At 44.2% G+C, this 21,834-nt stretch overlaps 1 protein-coding gene across 2 annotated transcripts in view; it reads right to left on the reverse strand.

Annotated features, from left to right (window-relative positions):
• The window catches only part of TNPO3 (transportin 3), a 1,270,791-nt gene that overhangs the window by 1,079,273 nt on the left and 169,684 nt on the right, over positions 1–21,834 (reverse strand). For both annotated transcript variants that reach the window (XM_086918869.1, XM_086918868.1), the window contains exon 3: positions 14,114–14,187. In XM_086918869.1, the coding sequence (XP_086774995.1) occupies positions 14,114–14,187 (74 nt within the window). The remainder of the gene's footprint in view (positions 1–14,113; positions 14,188–21,834) is intronic.

The raw sequence follows: 21,834 nt of genomic DNA on the forward strand, positions 1-21,834 counted from the left end.
GTCAAGACGCATTTGTCCAAACTCACTGAACGTGTCGATTTAAATGATTTTGTTAAGGGTCCTGCGGGTGACAGATCGAAACGATGGATATATGCTGCTTACAACGAAGTTTGGAAACTGTCGCAAATTGAAGCTGATTCTAGGCTTAGAGCTATAGATCAAGCTAATTTAGAGAAAGTGCTAGCTGTGGTAGACAATAGCATTAACACCCTTTCTTCACGAATGAACTCTTTAGATAATATTGTGTCATCTGTGGTTGATATTGTACAAGAAGATGTTGCAGTTTTGTATCATGGGCAAAATCAATTGCGTTCTGTTATGCAGTTTGAAAAATGGTCACGTTCCATGGGATTACATGAACACGAGCTTGTTATTCCTGCCTTTTAATCGGACGTTGAAACAGCAATTTATGTCAATGAAAGATGCCACGTTTTCCTGGTTGCATATTGAAAAATTAGAACCGTTGCCTTTCTCTTTTCAAATTAGAGAATTGCATGAAACACTATGCTATAGGCAGGTTTGAGCCCCTGTGTGGTGCATTCCTTCACGAGGTTTGGAACCTCCCCTTCATTAATCGATGTTTGAGGGACGGTAAAAAAGTATTTTTAAATGGCGAGGACTGTGTCTCTACATCCGATCATTCATTAACATGCAGAAATCTTCAATTGCACGGCTCTTGTAATGTGCTTGCACCAAATTTAGCGTGTGTTTTAAAAGGCACCCCAGTCCTGGCCATTACACCAACATTCACACTGCTTGCTAATGGTAGTTATTTGTTACTAAATAATGAGGAGCGTTGTGGGTTGGCCGTCGGTATTGCTTACATTGTTACTGTTTCCCAGCGTGTTACTTGTTACAAGAATGTGCTGTTCCCTCCTTTCGCATGGCAGGCTTGATGCTTCCATCTGGCCCTTGATTCCGACCTTGAAAGCAGAGTTCAACAAGATGAGCAGAATAGGAGCTCTATTGTCCCAAAAGAAAGTTCCCCTTACATCTGCCTGTGAGACATTCGTCCTTCACGTTGCAAATACTCGTACAGAAGTAAATGCTTTATTAAACACGGACCTGCCCTTCCACTTCAGTGCTTTGATCCACACGATCCTGAATGCCTCGTCGACTACTGGCTTGGCTCATTTTTTTTAAAGTAGTATGCTCTGGCCTTGTTACCTCCTTTCTGACTTTATTCGGTGTGATCCCTGCATTTTTTCATTTGATTTTTTCGAGCGTCTTTGGAGGATTGCCCTTGCTCCTGGCTTGGGGGGCCGGCATTCTGCTATGGTTTTGTCTATTGCAAAATGGATGCACAGTATGTGCCCCTAGATGTTAAGTCCCGGCTGCTCCACCTGCGTGACCGGATGCTAGAATACTATGGAGCGCTGCCTTTGGCGACTCAGAGTATAGCGTATGGTTTGTCCTTCCGGTTCTCTTTCTTCACTTGCATGCAGCCTGTTTTTTATTGCCTGGATTGTGAATTCGAATGGGGCCTGGATTTGTGTCTCTGCAACACAAGTCAACTAATTTCAAGTCAATTAATTTATTTGTTACTGAACTCCAACGGAGGGCCACAAAAATACACCAATACAATAAAAGAAACATGCTTTATAACAAATACAAAAATCTACATTAAGCAATCAGCAAAACATTACACATACCAACTGAACTAAGAATCAGAAATTCTAATAAGTAGCCAGAAATGTTTTTAAAAATGTAAATATTCTATGGCAGATCATTTCATTAGGAGGGGACAACACAAAAGAACGGGCCTCCTCAGCGGAACGAATATTAAAGCTAATAAAAGAGGGTCTCAAGACCATACGCCTTGCCCTTAAAAGTTGTGGAAAAATAAATAGCACATGATTGAGATACTGTATTTGGGAGCGGCACAGTTCACAAATGCTCTCCTCTCAGGGAGTTTTTTCCCAAATGCCTGTTACGTCTCTCAAGGGCAACAGGTTAGTTCTTAAAAGAAGTATTAACCTTCTGATGCCATTTGGAACATTCCAGGAGAGATAGGGCTGGGGTCCGCTCCCCGTCGCACTCACACGGATCACCTCGTTATGTGTGGGTGGCTCCGTCTGTGTGAGGGTGGCTCTGTGTAGGTGGCTGTGTGTGTGGGTGGCTCTATGTGAATGACTGTGTGGGTGGCTGTATGTGTGTGTGGCTCTGTGTGGGTGTAAATGCAATAGGTCATGCATATGCGAGCGATTAAGCTATTGGCATTGTAAATGACAGTGCTATTTATTTATGATTTTAAAAAAAATGTCATCAGCAATGACAATAGCCTATCTTTAATAATGCAGAGACGATTGCATTGTAAATGCTTGTTCCCTATTGCTACTGTGAGAAGTTAGCCTAGCATATGTTGCCCCTGATTCTAGTGGGCACCTTGCACCAGTCTAAACGACCCTTATGATGGTGGTTGTAAAGTCTACCTTATAGATCAGCTATCCTAGTGGTAGCATGGACCAGCAGTCTCAGGCTAAAACTTCAGAGAGCATGTAAAGCAAGCTGTTTTACCAAAAATTATCCCTCGAATATCAAATGAAAGGACACCACACAAGGTATATATCAAATATATAAGTATTTATTACTAACACAACCCCTCTGAACTCTTTAGGAGGTCAGAGATCGAAATACATTACAAGTTACTCATTAAGCATACTATAAGTTGCACAAATACAATTCTGCCCTAGGGGCCTCACGAACCATATACTAAGTAAGTGGTATAAGAATCACTTCAGGAATAGGGAGTAGGCCTAGGGCATCGCTGGGGCTACACTAGACAACCAAAGGTTAGGAAGTAGAAGACCCACGGGAGACGCATGCAGTGTCTGAACACAGTTGTGAGTTACCATTGAGTTATAATGGAGACCGTAAAAGTTACACAGTTACTGAAAAAGGGCACTTTCGGATGGACTAAGGTAAAACCCCTTTAAGCTAGGACACTTCGAGACTCAACACCCACGGGAGCACCGAAGTACTAGAGTTACCTCACCCAGGGAAGCCAGGTGCATAGGTGTCTTTTCGTGTCGGGTTTCATCGAGGTTGCCAATGGAGATCTGCAAAGAAGTGCTGCAGGCGACCAGATGAAGTGTTCGGGTGGATCCAAGGGTGGATCGGAGACGAGAAGAACCTGAAAGCAGAGGGGACAGAGTCTGGGTCACTAGCCAGTGACCAGAAAGGACCCAGGAAGGAACCAGGCGATGTTGAGTTGATTCAGGTGAAGCTTGTCTCTGCAGCCACGAAGACCAGGAGGCGTCGACGACGACCAGGAGCTGGATTCGAGCTGTCCCACGAAGGATCTAGATGACTGCAGTGTCGGTATCCGGACTGGACCCAACAAGCCTTGGTAACCGCAACCCATGCAGGAAGAGAAGAGTGGCTTCGAGTCAGACCAGCAAGGTCTGAGGGGCTTCTTCTTTGGAAAGAAGCTGGAGCAAGCCTGGAGCAACCAGGAAAGCAGTTTGGATTCAAAGGTTAGTCTTCGGAGGGCTCACTAGCCAACGGGCTAGCAACCGGGAAGACGCGTCAAGCTGAAATGCAGGAGCAGGCCCCACGGGGCACTCGTGGAGTATGGAGGGCTGAGCTTGGGTGCAAATGGCACTCGAGTCTGGGTCTTCTCAAACCCCAATGCACAACTTCGAGGATGCCTCTGAAGCTGCACTGTTAGCACAATGTAGGATGTCCAGGGTGTCCGGTCCCACGTCTCTCGTGCCCGCCACGGGTCTCAGCTTTGCTGTGGGTCGAAGAAGTCTGGAAGTCCATTTCCTGAGTAGCTAAGTCTTCGGGGTCCGTCAAGAGCATCGACAAAGCAAACCGGCAAGTTACTGGTGGTGCCGGTTTGCACAGGGTGGTCACTCCTTGACCACTAGAGAGATGTCTTCAGTCTTCCAGTCGATATAGAACGTCGAAGATCCAAGAGTTGTTGTAAAAGTTTCTTCCAGGATTATTCTAAAGTCTCTAGACTCAGCTCCTATCTTTATACCAATTTTAGGGGCTGGATAACCTGCTAGGTCTCGCCTATGGGTGGACCCTGAGAAGGGGGTGGTTACACCCCTTTCCCTTTGTCCAGTTTTGCGCCAGAGCGGGGCTTGAGTGCCCCAGCAACTGGTTTGAACCGGGCTATGCATGGAGCACCTTGTGTGCCCCAGGCAGTGTCTGGAAAAGCATCTTTCCATTCAACCCACCCTGCACCCAATACACTACAGGCTGTCTGGGGAGGTGCTCACCTCCCTTGACAGGAAACCTATTGTCCAGGCCTCCCATGCTGGAGTTTAACCCAGCTGCAGGAGGTCAGACTCTTGTCTGTGGCAGCAGCATCCATTTTGTGATGCTGAGGCTCTGTTTAACTTTAACCAGGTAAAGCAGTAACTACATGTCTTCTCCCTCTAGAAGGGTGGAATGCTACCCCCGGCGCCAGGACTGGCGGGGGGTTAGTATTCCAAAGTGTTTCACACCTTACACGACTTGTTTTGATAAAGCCAAACCAAAGTTAGCATTAACCGCGAGGATTATAATGCACTTAAAGTATATGGTATGGCTATATCATAGAACAGCTATAAGGAGATGGTTCTGAAAGCTTCAGAAAGGCTCAGCTCATGCTAGAGCACCCTCTCACATAATACCAAGCACTCTGCCTTCAGGATTGTCAAGGCCTGCCATAGGAGTGACTTATAGGCATCTATGTGTCTATATATAAGGGTAGATATAGATATACTATATCTAAGCAAGGGGTGATTACACCACCTTGCCCAAGCTGAGTGATCAGCCTGTGGTGTCAGTTTGGATGGCCAGCCAGGGGTGGCACAATACATGCTGCAGCCCCTGGTAGATCTTGGATGCACCTATGCCCTGGGTACCTATGGTACACTATACAGGGGATCACAAAGGTGACCCAAATCCCAATTTGGCATGTACCTAAAGTACATGGTATCAATTTAGAGAGAACAGCTGGGCTGTGGGTCTGATTAGCAGGCCTACAGCCACACTAAAGTCGAAAAATCAGAGTATCACAGCAAAAAGTGGGGGTTACCATAGTAAGCAGACCCTACTCTCTTACAGCTACTTTAACGCATGACACTGCTTAGCTGTTTTTGCTGACTTAGCTTGGATGAAGGTCTATACATGGAAAAGGGTTGTTTTTTGACATCTCTAGACATACATTGTATTCCCAGTCTGTACAGTGAGTGCTAAGCGGCAAAGGTTATCATAACGCGAGCCTGTTTACTGGCTTGTCCGTGTAACACATTCTAGACACAACAATTTGGCAGCTGCATGCCGAAGTAGGTTTCTGGCGCTTTATCATAGCACACTTGCCAGAATTACACACACTTAAAAGATTCCAGGCATGCAGAGAGACTAACCGATCCGGATGTAATTTACACTTACTGAGTAGACAGTTAAATGGGGTCCCCCTAAGATAACTCCAGAGACCTTCTATAGTTTTATAATACATAGTTCCTAGATAGGGAGGGTGTTTTAAATAGGCGCTTTTATCACCTCTTTGCACTATCATTGTAACATGATTCCTCCTTTTGTATTTTATGGAATTGTAACCATGCTGTCTGTATTATTATTATTATCCATATGTATGCGGATGTTGATTGAAATACTGCGCTTGAGATCACGTTGTTAAAATAAACATTTTAACCTTACTGTGTCTCTATTTTACTCCCGTTGTGGACTCGAATGAAGGTATAACAAGAGTGTTCACACTTCCCACCATTCCTGGGAAGGTTTTAAGTCGCATGTTCTAGGTTTTCTAATCATTGGTTTCTTTGCTATAGGACGAAGCGCTAATGTGACACTGATTGCTAGTCTGGTAGGGGATTTTGGGTACTAAGGTGAGTTTTGGCACACCCTAATTCACTGATGACCCAAGAGTTTGTGCACAGTTCTGTGTTTGCGCAGAATCCCTGCTACAAGTCCTGATCAAATACGATGGTTGGTGTTTGAGAACGCTGAACTTGGACCAAGAGGGGGCAACATTGCCTCTATTCTGACTATCAGAGAATCAAAATGGAGGGTACGTCTGGACACCATTGCAAATGGCTTGAATGAATTAGACCCCAGCAATGCCAAACTGGCATGTCTCAATACGTAACCAGGCCCCCAATAACACTGGCCACTTCTAACCATCCCTGTGGGTTGGGTGGTACTATTGAACTTTGCTATGCGAGTAATGTTATATTTGACATGCATTAACATGACTTGTTTACCGAATAGGCACATGTTCAATGGCACCCCTGCGATTTCCTCTAGCAATGTATAAAACCACCTTATGAATATTCTACTGTTCAACACAGATCCACCATTCTGTCTGCCTGGCGAAATGCGATTTCATTCTAAGACTTTTACATATGTGAATATTATCGTGGGCTTCACATCACCAAAACATTACTTATGTCTATTTGATATGTTCAACGTATATACTCTTACTATATGTCCTGAGTTCTGTGATTATTCTGTCTCTGTTGCTCCAGGAAGTATACTTCTGCTAACCATTTACACTGCATCTAATGTACAGATGGGTATATTGTTGGGTTTTTAATCTGAGAAAATTTCACTATCAGTCTTTCCAACAAACGTTTTTCCTATGTGTATTATATTGAACATGGCCACCATTTACTGTACAATTTAATTTTCACCCCCTCGTTCCACAAACATAGTCCCAAGTCTTTCTTACATTGAAGTCGGACTTCAACACGACAGGCACTGAGCTGCTGCCACACACGGAACGTCATGTGGCTGCTGTCGTCTCCCGCATTACTCAAATAGGGCACTCGAACAAGCACCATGCTCTCCCTAGTCACAGAGAGAGGCTCGACTAGGGTAAGTGTTGTGATGCCTTTCCATTGTCAGACCATGAATATCGTTCCCGCGCATTCGGGATCGATGACCAGCAAACATAGCCAGGCGCAGTCTTTGGTTAGTTAATCTTGGCAGGACACGCCATACTTTTTTTCCCCCCAGCGGTTATTTTGTTTTCTGACTATCAGATACTGCATGTCTTTAGACTTTGAGCAAGCACCTTGTGTTTCTTTTAAACCTATTGGACCCCTTGCAATTCACCTACAATCGTGTTTCCGATATGCATTTGCATGACTCTCACGTAATTCTCTTTCACTGTACTATCTTGAACCCCCACGGTATGCATGTTAATCAACACCGCACCTACCTGGTTCATCTTTACCTCGGACCAGCGGTTTTTGAGTCGTTGACACAATTTCCACCAATCATTTTTAAACAATATATGTCACGACGAGATTTTACCGAGCACTTGAGCGCGACCTGCATGATCAACACTGCATGCATCCTCTCTCTTGCACATAACGATTTAAGCATTGGTTGTTGTTCGTGCTCCCCCCACGTTTTTATTTGACTGGTTTTTAAAGCTTTATTTTCCAAGAGAATAAGTCTCTCACACTTTAAATTATGAGTGGTTTGTTCGTGCAAGTTGTCAGTATTAATTAGGCACAGTACATACATCACATGTTTGACTTTAGAAGGTAATTTGGATCCTGTTGCTGACTGTTGCTTCACCCCCCCTTTTGCTTTAGATTATTCTGAATTGCTCTTCTGGAATTTAATGGTGATTAATCTGCGCCGCTTGACCGATGGTTGGACCATGGTCTCGAAGCAGCATCAACACTGCTTTGACAGATTAGTATGGATTCTATCTCCTTTTTTCTGAGTAAGTCTGAGTCAGCTCCACTATGGGCCCAATTTAGTGACCATTTATCATTGTAAGGCCCTCTCTGACAGACACCTTATTCCCACAGGTGTCCATCACTCTGGCCTACATCTCTCGTAGCCTTCGAGGCCCCATTGTCACGGACAAAACATTGTACCTATCCGGTCTCTTCTTTTCAGACATGGTAATTATAGCGAATGGCATTCGTTTCCAATAATGGTCTATAATTCAAGTATCAGACCGGATATACTCCTTATGTAACTCCTAGGTGCCCCTTCTTCCATCACTATCACTGAGGAAGACCCTGTCAGCAAGGACTAGAACCAACCTACATGGTTATAGGGGTCAAAACATCGACACATCATTGATGCCATTATCACCAACAATGCATTTTGTACTGTGATGTTCCATTTGTACATGGCTTTGTAAATGATTGTAAACTATCCGCGAGGAACTTTACTATGATTGTGTGGCATTGAGTAACATGCCCAACAATTTGATTGTGATGCTTTTGAATACTGTCTGTCACTTGCTTCACTACCTAACTTGAGTCACCTTCCTCCCTTCTCTTCACCCAGTTGGGCACACCAAAATTTTTTTTTTGAATGTTTGCCTTGAAGTGTTTCATTAACTAACTTGTTTCAGGTGCTTAGTGCGATTAAATAACACTCAAGCATGAACCAATTGCTCTGTATTGTCTTTTGATTTAATGTTGCACTACTATTTGATGCAATACTACTGGGACCACCCCATTCATCACTGTTCTACACCCTGGTCCCAATGATTTAGGGTATACCCTTCTTTATAAAAAAAAAAGACTATCACTCCTGCCACTCTCGCAAGGCGACATTTTGTCCGGCCAGCAACAGATAAACTGGAAAAGGGAGAAAATCTAATATAGGTGAACATTCTCTTTTGATACTGCCTTTGAGTGGCAACACGAGCCTAGTCACTTCATAGATTGATATACAACTGCCAGTGCCCTGGACATCCCTTTACCAGACGCTGCAGAGGCACAACAAGATTGTCCTTCTAGAAGAAGCCAATACAGAGCTTAACCAGTGGAAGCCATGGGAAAAATCCAGTTGCCAACAATAGTAGGCCTTCTAGCTTGCCACAAACCCTTTTTCCCTCGCTCTTCCTTTTACCACTCATAAAATGACTTGTTGAGATGTGCCATTTTGATTTGTTGTCCCCGAGCTCTTTCCCTTTGGGCACCATTAACATTTTGAAAGGACTCTGGTTTTCTGAGAGATGCTTGTTCTCATCCATACTGCGCTAACTAGCTTCTTCAGGGCAAACAAGGTTGAGTCACCTCAATTGCAGTGGGGATCACTGGTGCCACACTCCTGTCCTTGGGGGAAAGGGCCAACATTACTTTGAATACAGGTCTTTGTTCCTCTCTCACATCATTTCTTTGCAGAGAAGACACATTTTAGTGCCAAAAATATGCTGTGGCGTCGCCAAGGCTTTCATGGTGCAATTGGTCCACAGGTGGCACCGGCTCTTTGACTAGGATCAATAGTGAGATCAATTAACACATTGCCATCCTTCCAACTTCTTTGGACAGAATATGGCAGGATGGGGTAGAGTCTCGCTTCGTCTTCTTATGCATCTTGATGTAGACTTCGAGTTAACAGACTATCTTGACTGTAGAGAGAACAGCCTCGAGAGCGGGAACAACTTTGCGCCTTTAACTTGGACGCAAGACTTAAGCGAGGTCCTTGACTTCTTTCGGTGTCTGGGGACATGTAGCCTTTGGGTGCATGAGGACACTCTCAAACTGGAGTCATTCCCAAGCCCGCACACCAGATGTACACTTAATCTGTCACCAACATCAGTTTCCAAAAGTAACACTGTAGTCTCTGTTTGGGACATTGTTCACATGCTAACTGGAAAACATTTTACAAGAAATCGGTCATCCGATTAAAAAGGATTTGAGCTCTAGATTCATGTTCAAAGACATGACATAACAAGCATTTACAATGCAATGGTCGCGGCATTATTAAAGGTAGAGATTTTGGCATTGCTCATGACTTATTTTTTTTTAAATCATAAATAAATGACTGCCATTTACAATGCCAATAGCTTAATCGCTCGCAAATGCGAGACCTATTGCATTTACTCCCACACAGAGCCACACACACACACACAGTCTTTCACATAGAGCCACCCACACATGTCTATTAAACATTTGAAAGCCATGTTCCTTCTGACTTGAAACACCCTCATAACTGCTGGTGACGTCACACGACGAAGGGTGTAGTTAGACGGTAAGGAGTCTGTGGAAGACCACAAAGGCAACATTGGACACCACACAAGCAACTTTTATTTATGTTTCCTAAACCAGTGGACAGTCTTAAAATCACTGCCGAGTTTGTTTCACTGTTCGCAAGAGGAGCAAAGAGAAGCAAAATAATATTTATTTGTAATAATGTAAAGCGTCCCTCTACGGCACCCCTGGAGCTGTGTGCACCGAAGGCCCCAGGGTCTAGCAGACACCGCTCGAGGTCTGACTCTGCGACCTGCTCACATCTACCCAAAGACAGCACAAGAGCAGCGAACACCAGTCCTGAAATTAAAGCAGAGCCTCATTCAAAAACAACTCATCCAGAAGTCATTCCAAAAGAAAAAAGAAAAAAAGCACATTCTGCTTTGAAAAGCAGGCCATGGTCCCAGAGTGCAGGCAGCAGAAAGACTCAGGGCTTCCCCAACAGACAGACTCCACTGTAGCATTATTTTCCCTGTGTGTAGATTTTGTTCCACTATAACTCAATGTGTTGTCACATAATCGCCTTCGTTCCGACCCTCACCTGTTATGAAGTCGGGCGAACACTTTTCATGGATGACACGCCGTTTGAAATGACATGTCGCTCGGATGCACACTACAGAATGTATGACACTGTTCGTATAGTTCTGCTTCTTCATGATGCTGTTAAACTAATGTGAATATATAGCTGCTTATACCTCACGTTTTCATTTGTAGACGCTATAAATAACAGGTCTTGCAAGTACAGAACGCGAGAAAATCAAAGGAAGAAGCAAGTCCACGTTGTTGAGCAGTATGATTATATTTGCTTAAAAAGGCGAGAGACAGACCATTTAAAGACACGAATCTCCCATGATTGAAATGCGGATGTGGCATTGCACTATGGGTCAGATGTGGCTGAATCAAAGAGGGGACTCACATGTGGAACTCATCCGCTGCCTCCACCGGTCCGTGGCTTTGCTGAAAACCAGGAATGAGTCACAGGCACGTGACAATCAGAACATACTGCTCCACACCCCATTCCTTCTAACAGGCGAAATAAATACACCTGGTATTTGTAAAGCACAAACGAATCATCCGTAGGGGTCTGAAGGCGCTGGGGGCCATCGGGGAGATTAAGTGAGCTATTGCCTAGAGTCACATGGTGCTGGAGCTGCCTCCGGCGCTGGGGATCGAACCGGGAGTCCCATGCTCCGAAGTCCGCCGCTATGGCTGCTGCACCACACCACTCCCTCCTACTGATTCTCTCTTTGGCTATCCACATCAGAGTTGACTTAAACTTATCTGTACATATTCCCCAGATTATACACTCCTGCTTGTAGTCCTTAAAGCCCAACACTCATAACTCCAGATACCCGTTCCTGACTTGTGTTTGAATATAAGCTGTTTATCCCACTTTACTAGGCATTGCCATAACGGGTTCAACACCCGTTGCATTGACCTGCCCAAATGATAAAATATCGTACTGACTTATGTAGATTAGTAAAACATGTAAGTTTGAACTGTGGTCAACAAGCTGCCGCATTAACTCCCCAGTCATTTATAAACATACTAGAAACATGAACATGTTACTGACTGCAGGTACACTTCTACCTTATAACTTATCAATGGGCTTATTTTTTTTTAGGATGAAACGGTATTAAATTGGGTTTTCATCCCACCGACCGTAACCATAAGACACCTTGGGTTTGGACTATTGTGTTTTTAATGGTGTTTTAAAGCTGCACCCAGTTGTATGTGGTAGTGTGAAGGGGTGTGATGTAAAGTGTGACCCGTGACCGTCTCATAGGAGGGGATAAGGGAGGTGATGCGCCACTGTGTAATGGAGAATGAATAAAGGTGATTGAAAAAGACATTTCTGATCGACCTTAATTATGTTGTATTCCTTACACACAAACAAAAACTTCTGACTGGATATCGTTTTTAGTGTGATTATTATTGTTCATATAGTGTCTGAGCCCAACTTAATGCCCCCTTCTAGAGAATGCCTTAGTAGATCGATCAAAGCTGCCCCTGGACACCTGGGGAAAAGGTAGGTATTGAGCATCTTTTTCAAAGGCCTGTATAGAGTGCGCGTGGACAGTGAGGAGAAACACGAGTGCCAGACACAGACACTGGCCACTGCTGATCACCTGTCTCAAGACCTCGAGAAAAGGCCTAGCAACAGGATACACACCTTTTTGGCATCGTAATTGGCTTCAAGTGGTCTAAACTGGTCAGGTCCTTGGCAGATTGGCGCAGTGCGGCCCTTTCTTCCACCAGCATGATCTTTTCTGCCATGAGCAAGCTGGACACTTGTTTCGAGGCAGCTGCCACGGGCGCTGCGTGCGGGTGTGTAACTGTCGTGAATGCAGCAGCACTGGGTTCTAAGAGGAGCGGGAGGCCCAGTGTCCTACAATTATGTCTATTTTTCTGCTTTGTAACTAGCGGAAAGGTGACATCCTTTTCAGTAGCTTGCTTTAGGACACCTTGCACCTTTGCTACATCTGTGGCTACTCAAGCATCATCTGTTTTTTGTTGGTTTTTTTTGCAGCTTTATATAGCGTAAACTCCACCCGAAGTTAGGTAGCGGAGCACTTTACATGAGTACTAGTTAAGTTACACAAGGACACGTTCATTTTGGTACGCACGGGTAGATTAACTCATTTGCACAGAATCACAGGATGTTGAGCCCAAGCCAGGCTCGAACCTCGTTACCTAGCGCCAAAGTTGCCAGCTCTGGCATTTACGCCACATCTGTTTAGTGTTACTTTTCACCGGTTTTAAGATGCACTTTGAGTGTCTACTGTTCCTGACCGGTGACAGGTACGGTGTCCGCGTTAGAATTCAGAGCATAAACAGAAGAGCCTTTCACACCACGCTCTCTAAAGCCACAGTAGTAATCCGCCCGGGCAGCCCTCGGCGCGGGGATCATTTTCCATTGTCCATGACTCGCTTTCCCCTCTGTGGGATTCTTTGCCTCTTGTAAAAACAAGCTTCGACGCTTATCAGCGCCGCGCGACTCTCTGCAGACTCCCCCTGCATTCCAGAGAGGCACGCAATGCTGTCTATGCTGTGGAGAGAAGACCTGGCCGCGCGCTCAGCGTTAGCCTATGGGACGCCGCTGCGCGCGGCCAGGTCTTGTAGCCACAATCCAGCTCGTTGTCGGCTGAGACGCCACCTATAGATCTCAGCGAGAACGCGCTTTGCGCGTTACTAGCCGAGACCTAAAATAAACCAGATATCAGAACATAGGGGTGGTGCTTATATAGGGCTTCACTCCGTCACTTCAAGGGTGCAAGGAGGCATAGGCAGAGTCGCATGACGTCAACTTGCAGCAGGAGAGCTCACTGCTGCGAAAGCTTCCGAAACAAGTCTGGGGGAATAATCTAAAAGGTGAGGAATATTCGGTAAAAAGTATTGGTCAGAAATAAAAATTAAGTCAGGTTAAAGGGTTGAGGGAGACAGCAACACAGAGTGGGGTGGATATTTGGCAAGGAAAAAGCACAGAAGTAAGTAAGCTAGAAAACACACACCCTCATGTAGTGCTGAACCAAAAAGTACTTCCCTAAAAGTGATCAGTGAAAGGATACAAGTTATTCAATCAAATGGAAAGGTAATGAGGCTACATTCAGGGACAAACTAGAGTAAGACAAGCTATCAAATAAGAAAACAAGCAAATTAGAGTGACAGAGCAAACAATGAAAAACAATGGGTGCTTTGTAAGTCCACTCCAAGTTCTATGTAAGACCACAATAGGTCTGTCGAATCAGACAGCTTACGCTTTATTATAGGTAAGACCCATTACGGGGAGGCGGTTTCGGTGGATGCGGTGAGGGGTGGAGCATTGGGAGGGTGGGAATGGTCATCTGAAATTGCTACATTGGACTTCTCCGTTTGCACCATAATCATTAAATTAATATTTCACAACAGTAGATGTTGGTTAGGTGGGTACTGTGTGCACAAAGTATAGCTCTACTGAGGATAAGACTACAAACCTGACCGAATTTCACCACAAATGTTAGGTCTACTTGAGAAGACTGTTTAAAAAGAGGTTATTCACTGGTAGAGCAGAATCATGAGAAAGAAAAGAGGGAAATGCAAAATCAACACATTAGTAAATCACTATTAATGACAAATTCCCACACGAAGAATATCCGGACATTACTTACTTCTCAATCAATGTCTGTACACATCCTTTCCAAGAAGCCATTTGCAGAGCAAGATCTGCAATTGCTAAAGCCAGCTAGTGGAAAGAAAACAAATGTAAAACCCATTAAGACTCTTACAATGAAACATCCACTGTCTTCAACACCCACACTTAGTTTGCTTTTATAATACTTACACAGAATATTAACTTATTTAATTGTTAATCAAGTTATGGGTCCAGGTTGAAATACTGAAAACTCACAATTTTGTATTGCAATATATTTAATGTGGTTGTAAATATATTGATTTAAATATATGGTTTCCTTTTCACACAAACAAAAGTTTAAAGTATAAAAAATCTTAAAAATCAAATAAATAAATAAGAGGCTAAAACATAAAGAAATGTGTTTGGCTGAGCTTAAATCATAAGGAGCTCCACCCAAAAGAGAGATTCAGGGAAAAGTTGTTTTTTGTATTAATTGGGCCCTGCCTGTTTTCTCATTCCCCAGGGCCACACTCCCCTTTGTATATAGAATGTCGGAAGATAGCATGGTGACTCACGATCACGGAGATCAGTCTAGTATTTTTTCCCTTCTGGCCCAACACCAGCACACAGCAGGTCAGGATTTAACTTCCAGGTCCGTGCATGTTTAAATACAGTATAAGTAACCAGGTGCTGCGTCTTATGTTGCAGATCCCTGTTCCTGGAAGCCTTGGGTGTTTCAGGAGCATTAAGGAACTCCCTTGTATGTCCGTGTCTTAAGCGCAGCACCTCTAGTTAGGAGGACACCCAACAATATTGCCCTGGTTGTTTGCTGCCACGCCTCAGCTGACGCCTTCTAATGCGACAGGGGTGTGCAGCAGCCAGGAACTAACCCCTGCTCCAAAAAGTACTACTTGCGCATGTAGCGCACCTCATTGTGCCACACACTTGGGAGTGCTTCACATATGAATTCTTGGTCAGCACTTGGAGCAGTACTACATGAACAGTGGTCCCTTACAAGAAGACAAAGTAATACTACACAGAACTACTATGATCTCCGTGTTTTACATTCACAATCGAACAGTTTATTTGATGGAGTCGAACAAATTAATAAAAGAAACATAGAAGTGGGACGATATAGAACATTTCTACTATCAGAACTCAGGCATTGAAGAGCATGTGGCGAAAGTAAAGGTGAGCCACAATAACTAAGTACCTATGCTCATTTTAAAGTAACAAATACACAAGTGCCTGTGGTAACCCACAGCACCTTGCCGTCAACCGCAGAGATAACAACTGGCCGGACGGGTTAGTGATATAGTTAGAGAATTGCCTCAGATGCACACGTTGCGTCAAGGTATTAGGGTCTGAAAAGCGGTCCTGATAAATAGCCCAGTGCAAGAGCGGCAAACGGCGGAGCCGGCTTGTGGAAGGTATGCGATGTGTTGAAGTGCTTACCAGTTTCCGAACAAGCTGGAAGCACTTGTTATTGTTTGCATACCAACGTAGTTGGAACACTTATTATTTTGTTTTCCCATTGTGCTGGAAGTGCTTCTGTGTTGGGTCCTTTCTTTGTATTTGCATGGAACCTTCCTACATCCATGTTCCCTGCGTGGAACATGGAATGTGGGGGCTCTGGCAGTTGCTGCCTGGGAGTTGACTGGTCTATAATAAAGAGGCTACAACTTACCTGGAGTTGCCTCTTCTTTTCATTGGCGACGATTTGGCCAGTCCTGCTCTCCCGTTTCGCACTATTTCTTCCTGCTCTCCTGTTTTCTGGCTTCGCTCCGCTTGGTGTCGAATTTAAATTTGACTCCTTTTCCGGCTCCTGTTTTGACATTCGTGCTGTTTCTGAAGCTGCGCTGTATCACGCATCGAGAGGCCCAGCTGACAGTTCACCGGCACCGGTGAGTCAGGATTTTGGAGAAGACTCAGTTGGTTTTGTCCACGGTGCAAGCTGCTGATGACGTGCAGGAGTGAGCTTGAGCTCCTGTTGAACCACGTCATGTGTGCTCTATCGCCTCTAGAAACCTTCCTGGAACCGCGTTAAAGACGCAGAGTGAACAAGGCCGATTTTCCTAAAAAAACAAGCATTTGCAATGCAATAGGTCTCGTATTAGGAAAGTTTGAGCTATTGGTATTGTAAATGACAATTTTTCTATTTAGGTTTTGTTTTTGAAAATAGCAAAATTAAAAGCTTTGTCATTTACCATGCCAATAGTTATAACTTTCGCAAATGTAACACCTATAGCATTTGTAATGCAATATGTGTTGTATTTACGTGACTTACATGTATTGATATTACAAAGAACTATGGTTTTTAATTTTTTTAATAATTAATACTTAAATAAAAGTTATTGTAATTTATAATGGCAAAAGCTTAAACTTTTGTAAATAACATTTGTGAAGATTATGTTCAGTGTATTTTATTGTGACGAAAATCCAAGAACATATGTCAAATATTAACATCTTTTTGTTACATTGGTCATAAAGCTTGAAACATTGAGATAACATATTTGAACCAGTTGTTGAATGGTTGCACAGATTGATGCTGTGGTGGAGATCAGTGATGTTGTGGTGCCACTGAGTGATGCTGTGGTGGTGCTGGGTGATGCTGTATGCTATGCTATGTTTTGTTTTGCTATCTTATGTTTTGTTTTGCTATGCTATGCTGTTTTGTTATGCTATGCTGTTTTGTTATGCTATGCTATGCTATGTTTTGTTATGCTATGCTATGCTAATCTATGCTATGCTTTGTTATGCTATGCTATGTTTTGCTCTGCTATGCTTTGTTATGCTATGCTATGTTTTGTTGTGTTTTATTATGCTATGCTATGTTTTGTTATGCTATGCTATGTTTTGTTGTGTTGGTATGCTATGCTGTGTTTTGCTATGCTATTATGTTTTGTTATGTTTTGTTCAGCCATGCTATGTTTTGTTCAGCCATGCTATGTTTTGTTAAGCTATGCTGTTTTGTTATGCTATGTTTTGTTATGCTATGTTTTGTTATGCTATGCCAGTGTTCTTCAATCTGTGGGGCGCGCCCTTCGGGGGGGCGCGGCACCATCCCAGGGGGGGCGAGCGCTCCACTCCGATCTTCCCTTTGTGCCCCTTTGTCTGGGTGATTCTCCCAGGAGGGGGCCAATTCCCGGAGTCGACAGCTTCGGCTGCAGTGCAGGCAAGTAGTCTCCTCTGCTAAAAATGAAAGCAAACAAACAGACACGCTTTCAGCTTTAGCAGAGGAGACCCCTTGCCTCCCACTGCAGCTGAAGCTGTCGACTCCGTGAATTGGCCGTGCAGGATAGAAGGCCACAGCGTGCTTGCAGCAGGAGTTGTGGCCACAAGGCGGCCCTTTACCGAATTGCTGCAATGAACCTTGCAAAGTAAGTGTGTGCCACAGTGCCCCCTGAAGTGTGTATAGTCTCTCTGCTATTTGGTTGGCAATGGTATTGGTTTTAAATTAGCAGTTGTAGTGCACTCTTGATCGCCTGCCTGCCAGGGCCCTCTAGCAGAAGTTCACACACAGTACGTGGCAGGTGCCTGCCAGCGGCGTCTTGCGGCAGAGCAGCCCTGGATAGCTCTCTGCGACAGCCCTGCTGTGGTGTGATCTGTGCGTCCGAGGTAAGGGGGAGGCGGCGGAACAGTGTTTGATTATTTTTGGGTGTCTGAGTCGAGGAGTAATGTTAAATTAACACTGCTTTCTATGAGTGACCTATATGCCTCAACTGCCTAGTGCTCAGCTACTTTTCCACGAGTCCGCTGTGTTGACTCTCTTAATTTTAAATTTAGGCACCTTATCTGTGCTGCTGTTTGCAGGACTGGGCAGGTAGCGCAAACTGCTTTTGGGATATTCATAATTTTTATCAGGGTTGAGGAGATTTGTTTTAATAGACTACAGTGCCATGGCTGCCAGCTCACATTGACTGCCGGTGAGCCTTGTTCAGTGTCTGTCTGTGGCGGTGTCCACGAGTCAGCTGACTGTGTCACTTCATTTTTGGGGCAGCTGACAGGTGTGTTGTTGAGGAGCATCAGCTATAGCTACAGCCGAAGGTAGTAGGGACAGGTGAACATAGGATTGTGCCTATTACAGATTTAACACTGGAGTTAATTGCCATGTTTTATGTTGCTTATGTGCTATAGTCCTTGTGTGCTGTGTTTCTATGTGTGACCTTTCAATTCTTGAGTTATGGCACTTTCACAGTTAATAGAATAAAGCACTTATGTACATGCAACATAGTTTATTTAAGTAATGCTTCACCTAAATGCAATGTGATGCTCTAGAGTGGATGTTGAAACACCAGTGTTGTTTATGCAACATTTACAATGAATAATGCATATAAACAGTGTCATGCCATCCTCACAATCACTCTGTAAAGCCTATGTCTGCCGTTTTAACCTTTTACCTGCTTGATACATACATGAGCATGTTTAGATTTAAAAGTTTTGGTGATCTAACACAGCAGGACCAGAGACCAGGAAAGCATGCTTTGGGTTGGTGTACGCTGCCTATAATCAGTTCTGTGCGTGCCCCTGTGCTCATCTCTGCTACCTCTGACTGGCTGGGAGGGAAAGAGAACAATTGGAGTACAGGGACATAGGGCTTGACAGTCTGACTTCTGGTACCATGGTCAAACAAAACATAACCTGATGCTTAAAGCTTGTCATGTTAAATTTTGCTCGCGAGAAAGTGTCACTCACAGTCGTTGAATGTCACTCATAATTACACTGAAATTATGAAAATGTCACTCATAAGCAATCTGAAACCTTGGCAGCTATGAGGGGGGTGGGAGTGAGGGGGAGGGGCGGGAGTCCTTCAGTTATTTCGGGAAGGGAGGGAGAGGTTTCCATCCATGTTTGGGCCATGAATTGGGACGGTGGGCTCTGGTCTGCGGTCCTCAACTCATGAGGATCTTTGTGTGGGGCACCGAAGTGTCTGTGTTCAGGGATGTTGGTCTGCAGATTCGAATTTGAATCATCAAATGTGTTAGGGATGTCGGGTGGAGCCGGCCACCAGACGTCCGTTATGTTGCCATGTGGGTGAATAGATGTATGGGTGAATAGATGTATGGGTGGAGTGGTGGATGTATGGGTGGAGTGATGGGTGGAATGGTGGATATGTGGGTGGCAGGGTGGATGGATGAGTGAGGGGATGGATGGATGGGTGAAGGGGTGGATGGATGGTGGGAGAGAGGATGGATGCATGAGTGGAGTGATGGATGCATGAGTGGAGTGATGGATGGGAGTGGATGGATGTGTGTATGGTTGGAAGGGTAGATGGATGGGTGGAGGGATGGATGGATCAGTGAAATGGTGGATGGATCGATGGGGGGGTGGATGGTGGACGAGTCGGTGGGTGGATGGATGAGAGGTGATGGATGTATTGATGTATTGATGGGTGAAGGGGTGAATGAATGAATGGATGGATGGATGGATGAGTGAAGGGGTGGATGTGGGGATGGATGGGTGATTGAGGAGGGTGGATGGACGGGGGGATGGAGGAGTGAAGGGGGGTGAGAGGTCAATGGATGGATTCATGAGTAGATGAGTGGATGGATGAGTGGGTGGATGGGTGAAGGGTGGATGGAGGGATGGGTGGCTGGGTGAGGGGGGAATGGAGAGAGAGGGGGAGGATGGATGGATGAGTGAGAACATGGATGAATGATTGGCAGAGTGGATGGGCAGGTGTGTGCATGGATGGGAGAGGAGCATGGAGATGGATGGGTCAGAGAGTGCATGCATGAGTGGGGGGAGGGTGGAGAGCGGGATGGGTGGGTGGATGGATGGATGAGTGGGGGTTGAGTGGGTGGACGGATGAGTGACTGGGTGGATGGATGAGTGGGTGGGGGGATGGCTGGATGGGTGAGAGGGTGGGTGGTTGGATGGATGAGTGAGTGGATGGATGGGTGGAGGAGTGGATGTATGGGTGGAAGAGTGGATGGATGAATGGAGGAGTGGTTGGATGAGTGGGAGGATAGCTTGGGTGAAGCGGTGAATGGTTGGATGGATGAGTGGGTGGATGGATGGGTGGAAGAGTGGATGGATTGGTGAGGGGATGGATTGGGTGAAGGGGTGGATGGGTGATGGGTGAGGGGATGTATAGAGGGATGGATGGTGGATGGGTTTGCAAGTGGTTGAAGGGGTTTGGATGTGGATGTGGCACAGATGGATGGACAGCACGAATGGTGGGGGAGTTGATGGATGACAAGGTGTACATGATGGATGGGGAGGGTTTTGATGACTTCCTTTGCCTTGGAGGATTGTGTTTTGAGCTGTGTGGTACGCCTCTGTCGTTTCGCCACACCCACTCACAGGCCTGCAGTTTGCTAGGCACTCTTGTGTTGAGCATTGTTTGCCGGATATGGCCCGTGGTGTGCGCGTTGCAGTCGATCATGTGGTGTGCCAGATTCCCGAGGTGTCTGTCGGGTGGTGGGGGGGCCCAACATCTGGGGGAATTCAGCTGGGGGGGCTCAACCTGGAAAAGTTTGAATACCTCTATGCTATGCTATGTTTTGTTCTGCTATCCTATGCTTTGTTTTGCTATGCTATGTTTAGTTTTGCTATGTTTTCTTTTGTTATGCTATGCTATGTTTTGTTGTGTTTTGTTATGCTATGTTTTGTTGTGTTGTGTTGTGTTGTGTTATGCTATGTTTTGTTGTGTTTTGTTATGCTAAGTTATGGTATGTTTTGATATGCTTTGTTATGCTATGTTATGCTATGTTTTGTTATGTATGCTGTGTTTTGTTATACTATGCTTTGTGTTTTGCTATGTTTTGTTAAGCCATGCTATGTTTTGCTATGTTTTGTTAAGCCATGCTATGTTTTGCTATGTTTTGTTAAGCCATGCTGTTTTGTTGTGTTTGCTATGCTATGTTTTGTTATGCAATGCAATGTTTTGCTATGCTATGCAATGTTTTGTTATGCTATGCAATGTTTTGTTATGCTATGCAATGTTTTGTTATGCTATGCAATGTTTTGTTATGCTATGCAATGTTTTGTTATGCTATGCAATGTTTTGTTATGCTATGCAATGTTTTGTTATGCTATGCTATGTTTTGTTATGCTATGCAATGTTTTGTTATGCTATGCTATGTTTTGTTGTGTTTTGTTATGCTATGTTTTGTTGTGTTGTGTTATGCTAGGTTTTGTTGTGTTGTGTTTTGTTATGCTAAGTTATGGTATGTTTTGATATGCTTTGTTATGCTATGTTTTGTTATGTATGCTGTGTTTTGTTATACTATGCTTTGTGTTTTGCTATGTTTTGTTAAGCCATGCTATGTTTTGTTGTGTTTTGTTAAGCTATGCTGTTTTGTTGTGTTTGCTATGCTATGTTTTGTTATGCAATGCAATGTTTTGCTATGCTATGCAATGTTTTGTTATGCTATGCAATGTTTTGTTATGCTATGCAATGTTTTGTTATGCTATGCAATGTTTTGTTATGCTATGCAATGTTTTGTTATGCTATGCAATGTTTTGTTATGCTATGCAATGTTTTGTTATGCTATGCAATGTTTTGTTATGCTATGCAATGTTTTGTTATGCTATGCAATGTTTTGTTATGCTATGCAATGCTTTGTTATGCTATGCAATGTTTTGTTATGCTATGCAATGCTTTGTTATGCTATGCAATGCTTTGTTATGCTATGCAATGCTTTGTTATGCTATGCAATGTTTTGTTATGCTATGCAATGTTTTGTTATGCTATGCAATGTTTTGTTGTGTTTTATTATGCTATGCCTTGTTTTGCTATGCTATGTTTTGTTA

The sequence above is a fragment of the Lissotriton vulgaris genome, chromosome 1_1, assembly GCF_964263255.1.
Source record: "Lissotriton vulgaris chromosome 1_1, aLisVul1.2, whole genome shotgun sequence".
NCBI lineage: Eukaryota > Metazoa > Chordata > Amphibia > Caudata > Salamandridae > Lissotriton > Lissotriton vulgaris.